General features: G+C 50.0%; 1 protein-coding gene across 2 annotated transcripts in view; it reads right to left on the reverse strand.

The window, feature by feature from the left end:
- Window positions 1-24: 24 nt before the first annotated feature.
- The window catches only part of Samd4b (sterile alpha motif domain containing 4B), a 38,438-nt gene continuing 25,789 nt past the window's right edge, over window positions 25-12,673 (reverse strand). Inside the window, 10 exon segments of one of the 2 annotated variants that reach the window (NM_001107498.2) lie at window positions 25-2,113; window positions 2,320-2,403; window positions 4,306-4,429; window positions 4,552-4,750; window positions 5,887-6,005; window positions 6,378-6,463; window positions 6,918-7,236; window positions 7,793-7,879; window positions 8,031-8,140; window positions 8,484-8,723. In NM_001107498.2, the coding sequence (NP_001100968.1) occupies window positions 2,085-2,113; window positions 2,320-2,403; window positions 4,306-4,429; window positions 4,552-4,750; window positions 5,887-6,005; window positions 6,378-6,463; window positions 6,918-7,236; window positions 7,793-7,879; window positions 8,031-8,140; window positions 8,484-8,723 (1,397 nt within the window). In that variant the 3' untranslated portion in view covers window positions 25-2,084. 2 annotated transcript variants of the gene reach the window in all.

Here is a 12,673-nt window from a genome sequence, read left to right on the forward strand (position 1 = left end):
CATCATAAATGAGAAATTAGAGTCTTTTTTGTTTTTTGTTTTTGTTTTTTTGTTTTCCAAAATAAGCCCAGACCATTAACAATTGAAACTCCAACAAATAAGTCTTCTCCAACAGCGAGAAAAATGTACAGTTACTCAAAGCTGATTCTGCCAGTGGGGCTGGGGACAGAAGTGGGCAGGGTAGGGTGAAACCACAGAGGGGGATGGAGGGTGGGAGGGTCAGGGTCCTGCCTGTCAGAGTAGGGCCGCCTGCGTCCTGCACTCTGCTGTCAGGTGGGTGGGAAGCTCTCACCTCCCTCTTGGGGAGGATATCCCTCATCACCTTCCAGTGCCAGGCAGAGTCAGTAACCCTGATGGGAAGTGAACAAGACAAGACTAGACCGGCTTGTGGAGGTGAGGGTCCCATGAGAGGGACACCCTGCTTATTCCAAACAGGTGGCCTTTCACCCCACTTCCCACTGTTAGTGGGAGGGGCCGGAGAAGCCTAGGAGTCAAGAGGGGGAATGAGCAAAGGCACAGAAACCTGGAGGGCCGGGGTGGGGACTTGCATAGGTTGATGAGTGTGCAAGAGGTACATAAATACACCTGACACCCCGCCCAGCCCGGCACTGGGAGAGGTGGTGGGGACCACAGGCAGGTCCCCAGGGCCACACTACCCCCTGGCTTCTTCTCCCTCCCTGGGCTCAAAGCAGGGGAGGTCCACAGCCCAGGAGGCAGGGGCAAGGTCTGGGGGGATGGGCTGATAGTGCAGGGAAGGCTTTCTTTTTTTCCTTTTTTCCTTTTTTTTTTTTTTTTTGGTTTTGTTTTTTTCCCAACATTTTGTATCTTTAATAACATACACAATGGTTACCAGCCATATTCATAACAAAAGTTATTCATAAAATGTATCTAAAAATAACATTTTTTTCCTTTTCGTGTGAAAAGCTTGAGAATGTCCCAATGAGGGTATAGGTTGAGGGGGAAAGAGGAGTTTGGAATAGGGGACCCTGGCTTCCCCACAGCCTGAATCCCTAATTCCCTCCCTCCACCTGGGCCCCAGCACCAGCCCTCATCAAGAACAGGGAGTAGAGGGTTTATGTGACTCAGGCTGGGCTGCACCTCTGGGTTATGATAATAGTGTTCCACTTACATGAGGTCATGACATAATGGGGGTAGGAAAGGCTGACAGAAAGAGAGGGTAGGCAAGGAAACAAAAACCCAACAACCCTCCTTCCCTGGTTCCTACCCACAAGTCTTGCCAATAGACCTGGGGAACAGAGAAGGGTTATGTTGGTGGGGGAAAGGGACATTAAGGCAACAGACTTCCTGACCTCACTGTGGGCCTGGGGCTGCCCACCTTCAACCTCTGCATCTGGGAGCCGGGGCTGGGATGGGGAAGGGCAGGGGGTCTGCAAGAGGGGGCTCTGCCCTCTCCTCATAAAGTTCAGGCTCCCCCTGCCACTGTCCTGGCTCAGAGAGAGGCCTGGGGATTCTAAAAATGACAGGGAATGATCAGAGAAAAACCGTTAAGAACTATATAAATATGTATCTTAAATAGGCCTAAGAAATTAATTGTAGAGAACCTCTGATAAACAGGGCAAGAAAAAAAAAAAAAAAAAAAAGAGGAAGGTGGTGCCTGTCCTGGGAAATGGTAGGAATGATGAAGGGTTGGGGGTAAGGGAGATGGGCTCCACACTGCTCATTCCCCCACTGTCATGTGTCTGAAGGGCAGGCTGCACAAGGTGGCTGTCAGTTTGTCTCTGAGGAAGTCTGCTCTCTTGGGGAAGGACAGGTGTCAGCAGTCTGAAGGAGGCAGGGGTAGGAGGGGGCCAGTAGGGGATTTAGGAGGGAAGGGGCAGGCAGTCTGGCTAGTCCTTGCCTCTGGCTGCCTTCTCTGTCCCTGGCCTCAGCTGAGATCCCTCAATGGGCCTGGGAGTGAGCAAGGCGTGTGCCAATGTTAAACAAAAGTTAAGAGGATGAGTAGAAAAATATCAGAATGTATAGCTGCGCCAGCCCACCCTCTCGCTGCCGAGGAGAAGCCTGTTGGGGGATGGCCCCCGCCCGCCGCCCAGGGAGCCTATGGGTGCGCTGGGCTGTGGGTCCCGTCAGATGGTGGAGGTTTTGTCTGTCCCATCTGTGGTAAGAAAGGGAGGAAGGGAGGAAGGTCAGGAGCTGGTGAGAGGCCTGAGCAAAGGCACTCACATAGCATGTCATCCCAGGCAGGCCCTCCCTGGAGTCTGACCTCCCCTTGGGACCCTCAGGATGGCTCCAAGTTGCTGGGTTCAGAGCTGGAGATGTTGGGTAGGTGGGAGCTAGGTCAGGGGAAGAGGAAATGCTCACCACCCAAGGCGTGTTCTGTCATGCTCAGACACAGAGACTCCAGGGTAGGATTGATCTCCAGGTCAGGCCCAGGTACCGGGCAGTCTGAGTGGGAGAGAAGAGAATGGTGGTGGTGAGGGGAAGGCCAACCAGAATGGAAAGAGGGAAGGGCTGGGAGCCAAGATATTGCTGGCGTGGGTTTGGAGCCAAGAGATAAGGAGCTCAGAAAGCATGCACAAAAGGGGTGGACGATATAGTTGAGAAGAGACAAAGGCAGGCCTAGGGATGTCACAATGCAGACAGGGAGACAGACAAAGTAGGGTAGGGGTTGGGCAATGCAGAAAAGGCCAGACTTTTCAGAGAGAGGAAGTGATGTGAAGCCCAGGGAGTGTTCTTGGAGGCCACACATAGGCTTTGACTATTTTGAATAGGGACTCCAAGTTGCCTTGGGCAATCTGGGCAGACACTGGGAAGCTTCTTGCTGATTGATGGTCCACCCTCTATACTTGGTGGAAAAGCTAAGCTAAAGCCCTTGCTAAAGCCCTTGCTGTGCCTACTTGGACTTGTTCCCGCAGACAGGAAGCAATCCAAGCAGGCTGAACAGGTGGCACAAAACAGGACAGCAGCTATAGAGCCTGTCCTCAAAGTACTTCCCAAAGATCTCTGCTTTAGCACCTGCACTTTGAGAACTCAGGTACTGCACTGCTAGGTGTTTGACTCACCTCAGGACATCTGAGCTTTTGAGCTGTACTCCTAGGGTCTAGCTCCTATCTCAAGCCTCATTTTTCATCCCAGTCACCCTAACCTTGAGGTTAGGTCCCAGGGAGACCCATTTCTCTCAAAAACAAGCTTTGAACTTGAACACTATAGCTAAGGGGTAACTGGTGAGGTGAGAACATTTGAGCACCTTTCTCATGAGTATCAGGGAGGGCTCCATCCAACAAGTGTAGGAAGGCTGCCTAATGGACTGGCACACTGGTTAGAACAGTTCTCACCTTTTGCACCTCTGGCACACCCATTCACTCAACACCATTTTCTATCTATCTATCTATCTATCTATCTATCTATCTATCTATCTATCTATCTATCTATCTATCTATCTATCTATCTATCTATCTATCTCCTTATAGTGCACTAAGCCCCACCCTAAGATGAACAGACAGGAGATCTCTGGGACCACCCATGGAGGCCTGGAGTATTTCATCAATTCATTAACTCCACTTGGCTACGAAGTTTCTGGCTGCAAGAATTTATGTCACCTCCAAATCTAAGGTCTGTTCAGAGCAGCTCACTGAAGCCAGCTTCTTGTCACAGATGTATGTCATGCCTAGTCCAAGCATGCAGGAGTACAACACTCTACCTTGTCCAGTCAAGCAGGGACCCAGAGCTGGCATATTCTTTGATCTCTCAACCCTCCTGACCTCTGGCCTTCAGGGTGATGTGAGCAGAGGGGAGTGAGCCACTTCTACCACCCTTTCACCACAAAACCTCATTAAGAGGTGTTGTCATTGGTTTCAGTGGTCACCAGCCTCTGACGGAACACAGGTGTGCTGACAGGTTACAACTCTTCCACAAAACCTTCACTGACCCCTCAGATTTTAAACCCTTCTAAGTTTTAAGTGAGCCTATAAAGAGATAGTGCAGATCAATACCACACTTGAGATCATGGCATAGGGAAGGAAAGACATGTAAACAGAGGGGAGCTAAGATATTAGTGAAGGGGAGAAAGCCCTGATTAGACATACAAGGAAAATGCCTCTCTAAAGATGCAGGGAGATGCATCTCTCTCTCTCCTCCCTCCCTCCCTCCCCCTCCCTCCCCCCCCCCCCCCCCCCCTCTCTCTCTCTCTCTCTCTCTCTCTCTCTCTCTCTCTCTCTCTCTCGTGATAGTAGCCTGGAGAGACCTGCTGCAAATCCAGAGGGGAGAGTGGATGTGATATCCAGGAGAGCAGACAAAAGTCAACTAAGGATGTTGGCCAGGCTGAATGACAGAGGCAAGGCACCTCACCTGGAGGGAACATGAGAATAGCCTGGGGTGACGAGTGAACTGGGAGCGAGTGGGTGCGCTGCACAGAGCTGCGGCTCTGGCTGGGCATGCTGTTGCTGCCTCCAGGATTGGCAAACCACAGGTTCTACACAGGACAGGGGGAGAAAGTGTCAGGGTGAATAGGAGAGGCCCAGGCCCAAACATACATCCCAAGGTACTGCCACCTCAACCCCAGAAGCACCTGGACCGGGACAGCAGCCAGCTCACCTGTCGGCCCTGACCCCCAAGACTGGGGCTGGTTAGGGCATGTCGAGGAGAGACACCCCCAATGCCAGAAGGGCTCAGGAGGCCCATCCTGCCAGGTGGTAATGCCCGAGGAGGCATTGGGAACTGCCGCTGGGTCCGCCGGGCCACACCCATCCCCACAGAGCCAGCTATGGGGAGCGAGTTGGAGCCAAATGCCCAGCTGTCAGAGAGCAGAGCACAGGTTATTAGCTTAGGCAGGTCTGTATCTCCTGTCCTTCCCACAACTCCAGTGGGTAGGACAAAACAGCAATCTGTTCTGAGCAAAGATCCCTTGACCATGTCCTTGTATTCTGCATTTGTTTCCTCCTGACTCAAGGTAGAGAGGGGGAGTACAGTGAGGTCTCCTTGTACCCTTCAAAACAGTTCTTCAAATGTCACTTTTCAGTGAAGAAATGTGTAATCTGGTGTGAGAAGGGACCTCAGAGCCTTCTGTATACAGGTAAGGAGACAAAGGTACAGGAGCACAGTTTACTTGACAGACATGCTGGGTTTTTGTCACCTCAGCTTCCATGTGGTGCTGGGGACAGAAGCCAGGGCCTTATGCACGGTAGACAAGTTCTCGATACATGATGCCCCAGCCCTTGCACACTTGGACTGTTAATGGTTGGATCAGACTCGCTAGCTGACTTTCTTTGCTCTCTATTCCACAAGTCAGGCAACACTCCTTGTATCTTTCTCTCTGGGACAGAGAGCTGATAGAAAAGCATACGGTGGCTCAACAGAAAGTAAAGGTGCTTGCCATCAAGACTGACGACCTGAGTTGGACCCCTAGAACCCAGATGGGATAAGGAGAAAACTGACTCCTAAAAATTGTCCTTTGACCTTCACATGTGCACCATGGCATGGGTGTACTCACACACATAAGTGCTCAAAGTATTGTGTCGCGACCTTGCAGGCCCTCCCTCTAACAGCTGCAGAGCAATTTCATGGTTCTACCTACTTCTATGCCCTAAGGCATGTAAGCTAGAGCATGTAGCATAAAGCTGCCCACCTCCCTGAAAATCTGTTACAGCCAGAACCCCATTTTGTTCTCCAGATTCAAAAGCAAAAGCTCCTTCTTCTCTCCCTCCAAAGTCCCAGTGTGGCTGCCAATGGCCATGGTACATTTTCCCTAAAGAAGCCTCTCTGGACTGAAAGCCTGTTATCCCTCTTCAGGGCCCCATCCCTTAAATTCTTCTGAAGGGTAATCAAATGGCAGTGCCTCTCTACAAGTCCAGCTCTCTTTCCATGAACACGCAGTCACCCTTTTAGGTATCCACATGCCAACCCCGTCTGCCTAGGGAGCCGCCCACTTACCCCTTCTGCTGCCGGTAGCTCTGCATGTCCAGAGCAGCTTTGCGTGGGAATGTCCGGAGGAGTTTCAGCACTTGCTGCTTCCAGGACAGCAGCCGCTTCTTCTGTGTCTCTGTGAAAGCCTGGAAAGGGGGAAAGGAAGATGCTGGACACCGAGGACCACACTTATAGGTGGGTGCCTGGGAGAGACAGGCACACAGCGGTAACTGAGTATAGTCATCTTTCCCTGTGATCAAGAAGAGCAAGAGGCAAGAAACCCTAAGCCAGTAGGAGTGGTTTTTTGAGTTGGGAAACTTGAACAAATATTGGCACTAAGAGCAGGGATGAGCAGGTAGGAGATGGCCACTCCCCACAGGGTGTGTACAAAAGCTAAGAAGCGTTTGATGGCAATGCTGGAGAGAATGGGCTGGAACCTGGGCCCTGGTGCATCGGGTGAGCTCTGAGTGGGGTGGAATAGCCTCTTTCTCTCTTCGGAGCCCTAGCAAAGTTCCTACCTCATGAGTCAGGCACTTTTCGATGAGCTGGAGGTAACTGGTGATGTTCTCCTCGTCTGGTCGGGACACCAGCAGCTGGGTGCATACTGAGGAACATGGGAAAGGACAGAGCTTAGTTCCAACATACCCTCTGCCACATTGCAGCCTTCCCAGTACTACCTGGTGGGTACAGAGGGACAAGAAATGTGGGCTAGATGAGTCACAACTCCTTGGCTTAGAGGGCAACGACTAATACCATCGGCTCAGACAGGCCTGTTGGAAGAGACCTAGTCACACTACACGTCTCACCTACTCCCAAGGTTCACCTCTAGGGTTTTTAATAAGAAGCACTGCTCCCGGGGTTGGGGATTTAGCTCAGTGGCAGAGCGCTTCCCTAGCAAGTGCAAGGCCCTGGGTTCGGTCCCCAGCTCCGAAAAAAAAAAAAGAAAAAAAAAGAAAAGAAGCACTGCTCCCCTTCTCCAATTTGGACTTGATCCCTGGTGCTTGGTTTTACCTCATGTTCTGCCTCAGGATTCTGGGCTAGACACTGGCTGCTCTTACCTTTGCCCATCACCCGTGTAAACTGGCTGGGGATGTCTCCGTCGGCGACGGGAGCTGGGGCTGGCTCACTGCTATCAGAGGGGGCTGGAGCTGGTGGAGGAGGATAGTTCTCTGCAGCTGGAGGGTCCTTGGCCTCAGTGCCCTTGTCTGATCCAGGGTGGGTGAGGGGAGGCTCAGCACCTGGCAGCAGCGGCTCCCCCCGACCCCCATCCTTGGCAGTAGGGGTAGCCTGAAGGACACTGTAGGCCTTGATAGGAGTGATGATGATCTGCTGCAGTTCCTGCAGAGCATTCCGCAGATTGCCACCTTCCAGCACATCCTACAAGGGAGGACGGAGCTAGGTCAGGCACAGATCCCAAGGTGATGAGGCTCAGAGAAGCCTACATGGTATGCAAGGTTCTAGCACAGAGGGCAGAAGAGCAGCTCTGGCTCATCAGCCAGAGAAGACTCCCTTTTCCCTCCAGGGTAGAAGCAGAGTGTCTAAGACATTTAAAGAGAAGGAAAAACCCAAAGGAGGAAGCAAGGAAAAGAGAAGAAAGATAAATGGAAGCAGACTCAGGACTGAGTGGAGAAGAAAGTCAATGAAGACATTCCTTACACACCTGCAACTCATCCACAAACTCACCCACTCAGGTCTACTGGTAAAAGATGGAGACATTCTGGGATCACAGACCAGGACAGGGAGGGAAAACAGGGAGAGAGGGTGGGAGGGAGCCTCTCAGGCAGCAGCAAGTGAGCCCTTTAATGACAACTTGTTCAAGGTCTCTAGAATCCAGATGTCCATGGCTGGGGCCATAGGTCAGATTGTAGCTACTAGCAAGACTGATACTTGTCCATACCACGGGGTCCTGGAGATGAGGATACCAGGTCCTCACCTTCTCTAGGGACTTGAGGACGCTCTGTCTCTCACGCAGCTTCTGGATGCTCAGGGCTATCTTGTGCCGGGCACCTTTGGTGACATTCTATGATGAAGACAGAAGGAGACAGGAAGCTGAAAACAGTTATGGTACATAAGGGTAATCCAACAGAGACCAGGAACAGAAGAGGCTTGATGACAGGAACAGCACCCATTTGCGCTGGTCCAACACCTGCCCAGTGGTCTTTTAGATTTACCTGCGACTCTAGGTGCTGCTCAGTTAGGGTCATCATCTCTTCATAGCTCATCTGTGAAAACAGAGCAGCATACTTGTGCAAGCGGAGGCTCTTGAGCCACGAGGGTACATCTGTGGAAAAGGAGGGAAGGTAGGTCAGGAGATGGAGAGCGGTGACCAGAGGGGGGTTGTGGGCAGAAGTCAGGTATAAGCCACCAGTACCTTTGGACTACCTAAACTACTGTGGGTTGGAGCCAGAATCTGCTTTTTAGATGATGCCTGATCTACTGAGTGGCCAGGATGGGCTCCATGCTTTATCTCATCTGTCAATTATCTGAGCTCTGGCTGGCTGTGAGGGTTATCTATTACCTTCAAACCTGTCCCCTCCCTGAGGTAGCAGCTACAGGCAATTTTCTGTCCTTCTGGCCCAGCCCAAGCCCCGGAGAAGGGTTTCTGGCACTGTCCTCAGAAGCACCTTTCATCCCGCTGCCATCCTCCTGGAACGTGTTCCGGCTGGAGCCCTGCTCCTCCGTCTGCTCACTGCCAGAGGAAGCCACACTGCTCTGCGGTGAGAGGGGTGCGTGGTCGGGCGTGGTGAAAGCAGCCCGGGCCCCAAGCTCCTCTGGACTCGGCCACTCACCAGGGGCCTGAGGGCTCGTGGGGATGAGTGACATGGAGCGCTTCAGTGGGCTAGGGTGGATTTGGCAGGGGAGACCTGGCCAGAGAAGGAAAAGCAAGAGGTCAAGTTGAAAGATCTGAGCATAAAAAAAGACCATGGCCTGATCAATCCTTATAATCCTTGAAAGGGAAGGAAGGAGCCAAGGGACTTCAAGGGGAACTGTCTACAGATATTGTTCAGCCTCCCACCCAAACACCCAGCTTCCAAGCATGATGCCAGGGGTCCATGGACTTGCCCCACTCCTGTATTCACACTCATCCAAGCCCCAGCAGCTGTGGCTGGAATTCTTTTCATGCCTAACTAGTCTTCCCTTCATTCCTGCCACTTACAGCCTCTTTGCCTTACAGCAGCCGTGCTGATGGCTTTTAGAGGCGGGGCTTTTTGACACTGGTTCACTTTGTGTTCTGTAATTACAGGCATGTGCCACCACATTTAACTAAACAACACTTTCAAATGTGCAAATTCCGTCTGTTTTTAGATCCTGGTGGCTTCCTTCACAATGATAAAAAATCCAAACTCTTCTATACACCTGATAGCCCTGGCCCCTAGTTAACTCTGATCTCTCATCTCCTTCAGCCCAGTCCTTGGTTCAAGACCATTCTAATCCTCATTTCTCTGGAACCAACCCACTCCTCTTTTGAGATGTTCTCTCAAAGCATTCTTGTGCTTCTGTCTTTTAAAGGCTGAGATTAAAGATATATGCGACCACCCTGGCTCTGAACACCAAATGCTTGCTCCTGGTTCACTCAAGTTTACACCAAAGGACTTTGGCACCTGCTCTATTAATGGCTGATGCTGATCATAGGTGCCACAGTAGAGAGAGAAGTTCACCAAGATGCTAAGTCTTCATTTTCTGAAGGAACAGAGGCATTTAGCCTTCTTGGAAAAGACTGACATCCTGACTAGCTTACTCCGGTTACTTCTACTCAATCATTACACAAAACTAATTGGGGCTGGGAAAGGTTCCAACTACCAAAGTTATCTTGCCCTTGCTGCCCAAGCAGACAAACTACACAAATCTTTGATTATGGCTATCCATAATCAAAAGTAAGAATTCCAAGTTTGCCAGGAGTATCTTAGGATCAAGGTTTGCATAGCTGCAAGTTCTCATTGTAATACCAAATGCAGACTTTTCAGGGAGACATCTCTTCAAGGTTAAGTCTCAAAACAACTTCTCAGCCTCTACTCATTAACCCAAACATAGTAAAGGCTTTGCTGAAACGTTTCACTCAAAGCCAGACACAAAGGCTTCACTTTACATATCACTACACTATACTTCTTCTTTTTTTTTTTGTTTTTTTTTCGGAGCTGGGGACCGAACCCAGGGCCTTGCGCTTCCTAGGCAAGCGCTCTACCACTGAGCTAAATTCCCCAACCCCTACACTATACTTCTTTGTTGCTTTCTTTTTTAACAAGACTTATTTATTTATTATATATGAGTACACTGTCGCTGTCTCAGACACACCAGAAGAGGGCATCAGATCCCATTACAGATGGCTATGAGCCACCAGGTGGTTGCTGGGAATTGAACTGAACCTCTGGAAGAGCAGTCGGTGCTCTTAACCATTGAGACATCTCTCTAGCCCAAACACTGTATTTCTTTACCTTCTTCTTGTCCCTTTTTCTATGGTAGTGAAGACAGAAAGAACCCAGGATCTCCTGTATACTAGACAAATACTCTACCTCTGAACCCAGTCCCATATTCTCAACTCACCAATCTTAGTGGTTGGCAGTCTCAAGCCTCAGTTAACTGTTACCTCCAAGGCGTACATTAGGTCTTCTACCTTGTCAATGCCCTTTACTCCACCATTCCAGTTATTCCCCATCTTTCTTTTAACACCAATCACAAGCTAGATGCTCGTGCTTATTTAACTAAACCTCTTTGCTCTGCTGTGAAGCAGAGACCTACATACTACATTATCATGTTTTCAGCAATCACAGGGGGATGGCCCAGGAAGTTGCTTCCTTAGTACTTACAAATAAGCCAACGAAGTGCGTTGAGTCCCTTGTTACTTTTGGGGGGAAGAAAGATCTTGAGGCAGGGTACTGCTATGGTATGGTGGCCTGGCACTCACTATATAGCCCAGGTTGACCTCAAACTCATGATCTCCTGCTTTAGCCTCCCAAGTGTTGGGATAGGTATACACCATCATTCCTAGCAAATGAACTGCTTCTTTAACATCTGTGACTAGGACTCATGTGTCCATTTTTTCCTGGACTGAATCCAAACTGACCACCTAAGAGGCCTGTAACTCATGGTGAAGTCAATACCCTCTTCCCCAGTTCACAGTCTGTCTATTCCATTTCTGGGGTAAGCAAAGGGCTCCAAGTTGGTTCTCTAGGTAAGGCAGTAAACACCCAGACCTTGCTGCGGCCTTTCCCCCGTCCTATCACTGCTTCAACATTCCTTTCCAGAGACTGCTTCTGCCTCTGCATCATATTCAAGCACCTCCTTATGGCCCCTGAAAGCCAGGCACTCGTTCCTCTCTGTGCTAACCAGTCTCTTGTACTGGTTTGTGGGTTTATGAAGGACAGCAACATGGCCTAATCATTTTTGCACCTCAGGCTCAGGGCAGTATACATCACACAGAAACCTTCCAACTGTGTTTCATAAAGAACAAATGAGCGCTAAGAGGGCCTGTGAGCTCAACACAGGGAATCCAGAAGTTCCCGTGGCAGCCTAGAGAGAAAAAGAGAAAGCCAAAAAGCCTGGTTAGGTTGAGGACAAGGCCCAGGAAGCTGAACTCCGTTGCCCCAGTTCCCACAGGGAAGAGAGAGGAGGAAGAGAAAGAGTACAGGCCTTGTTCTGATGGTGAGGCTGAGGTCCCCTGTCAGTGTTCAGTGACACCCTAGCCAGGAGGCCACCCTAGTACAGGTCCCAAAGCACATCCCATTACTATCTGTGACTATATTAAAGCTCCTAGCCAGAGTGTTATCCAAGAGAGAGGATTCTGACTGACGCCCTGCACACTGCTAGGGTCGGGCTCTACTATTACCCAGGATCCTACTGAGTTCTCTACTCAAGGTTCCTTCCAAGTTTCTGGACACTGTGGACTCTGGCTTCTGCCCCTCTTGGAAGAAGATGGCACTCTGGGCCCCAAGGCTGGAAAACCATCAATACAGGCCTTTGTGCCTATCTTCGTGTGCTTGGATACCTCCGTTCTCCCTTTTTAGCCAAGAAGTGGGCTGGTGAGTCTGAGAGGGCAGGAAATTACCCCGACTAGAATGACCATGCAGTTCCTGAGGAACCTGGGGTGGAGGCTGGCCACTGCCTGAGGATTATAAAAACAGGAATGTCGGCTGCAGATCCACGGCCTTGTACTCTCCAAGAAATCCTGGTCTGTCCTTGGCAGTACACCCAAACTCACCCTGCCTGCCCTCCCAGGCCAATCTTTGCTTCCCACTCAAAAATATTTTAATTGTTTCCTGCTTCCTGCAACTGTCTGATGTCCAAATGTTTCATTTTATCCTTCAAAGCCCCAAATTGTACCCCTAAGATGTGAGTTCAAATCTTAACTCTACTAACTCTAAAATCGGTGCTCTTGGATAGGAGACTGTCTCTTTGTCTGTATGAAGTCCTCATTGGGTGCAAGTTAAGCCTAGCATGCACTAATATGATCCATCACTCACAGAATATATAGGCCTGCACACTGACCCTTACTGGACACCATCATGCCTTTTAATCATGCTGTGCCTGCCAAATGGCATGGCTCTTTCTTTTCTCTTTTGCTCCAGAATGAACTAAGTCATAACAACCATTGTTAATATAACCTCCAAACCTGGTATAGGAAGTGTGGTACTCCAAAACCAGAAAACAAATCCAAAGTAATTGGGGTTGCTAGAGTTCCCTGGAAATGCCCTATCTTCCCTGGCCTACTTTAACCACAGCCTGCTGAAAGGCCACCTATGGCTAATTTCGAGCATTCACCTTCAATCAAGTCATGCTACTCATTATGACTTAGAAAAGCCAATGTCTTACACTGCTC

Source organism: Rattus norvegicus, chromosome 1 (genome assembly GCF_021556685.1).
Source record: "Rattus norvegicus strain SHRSP/BbbUtx chromosome 1, alternate assembly SHRSP_T2T, whole genome shotgun sequence".
NCBI lineage: Eukaryota > Metazoa > Chordata > Mammalia > Rodentia > Muridae > Rattus > Rattus norvegicus.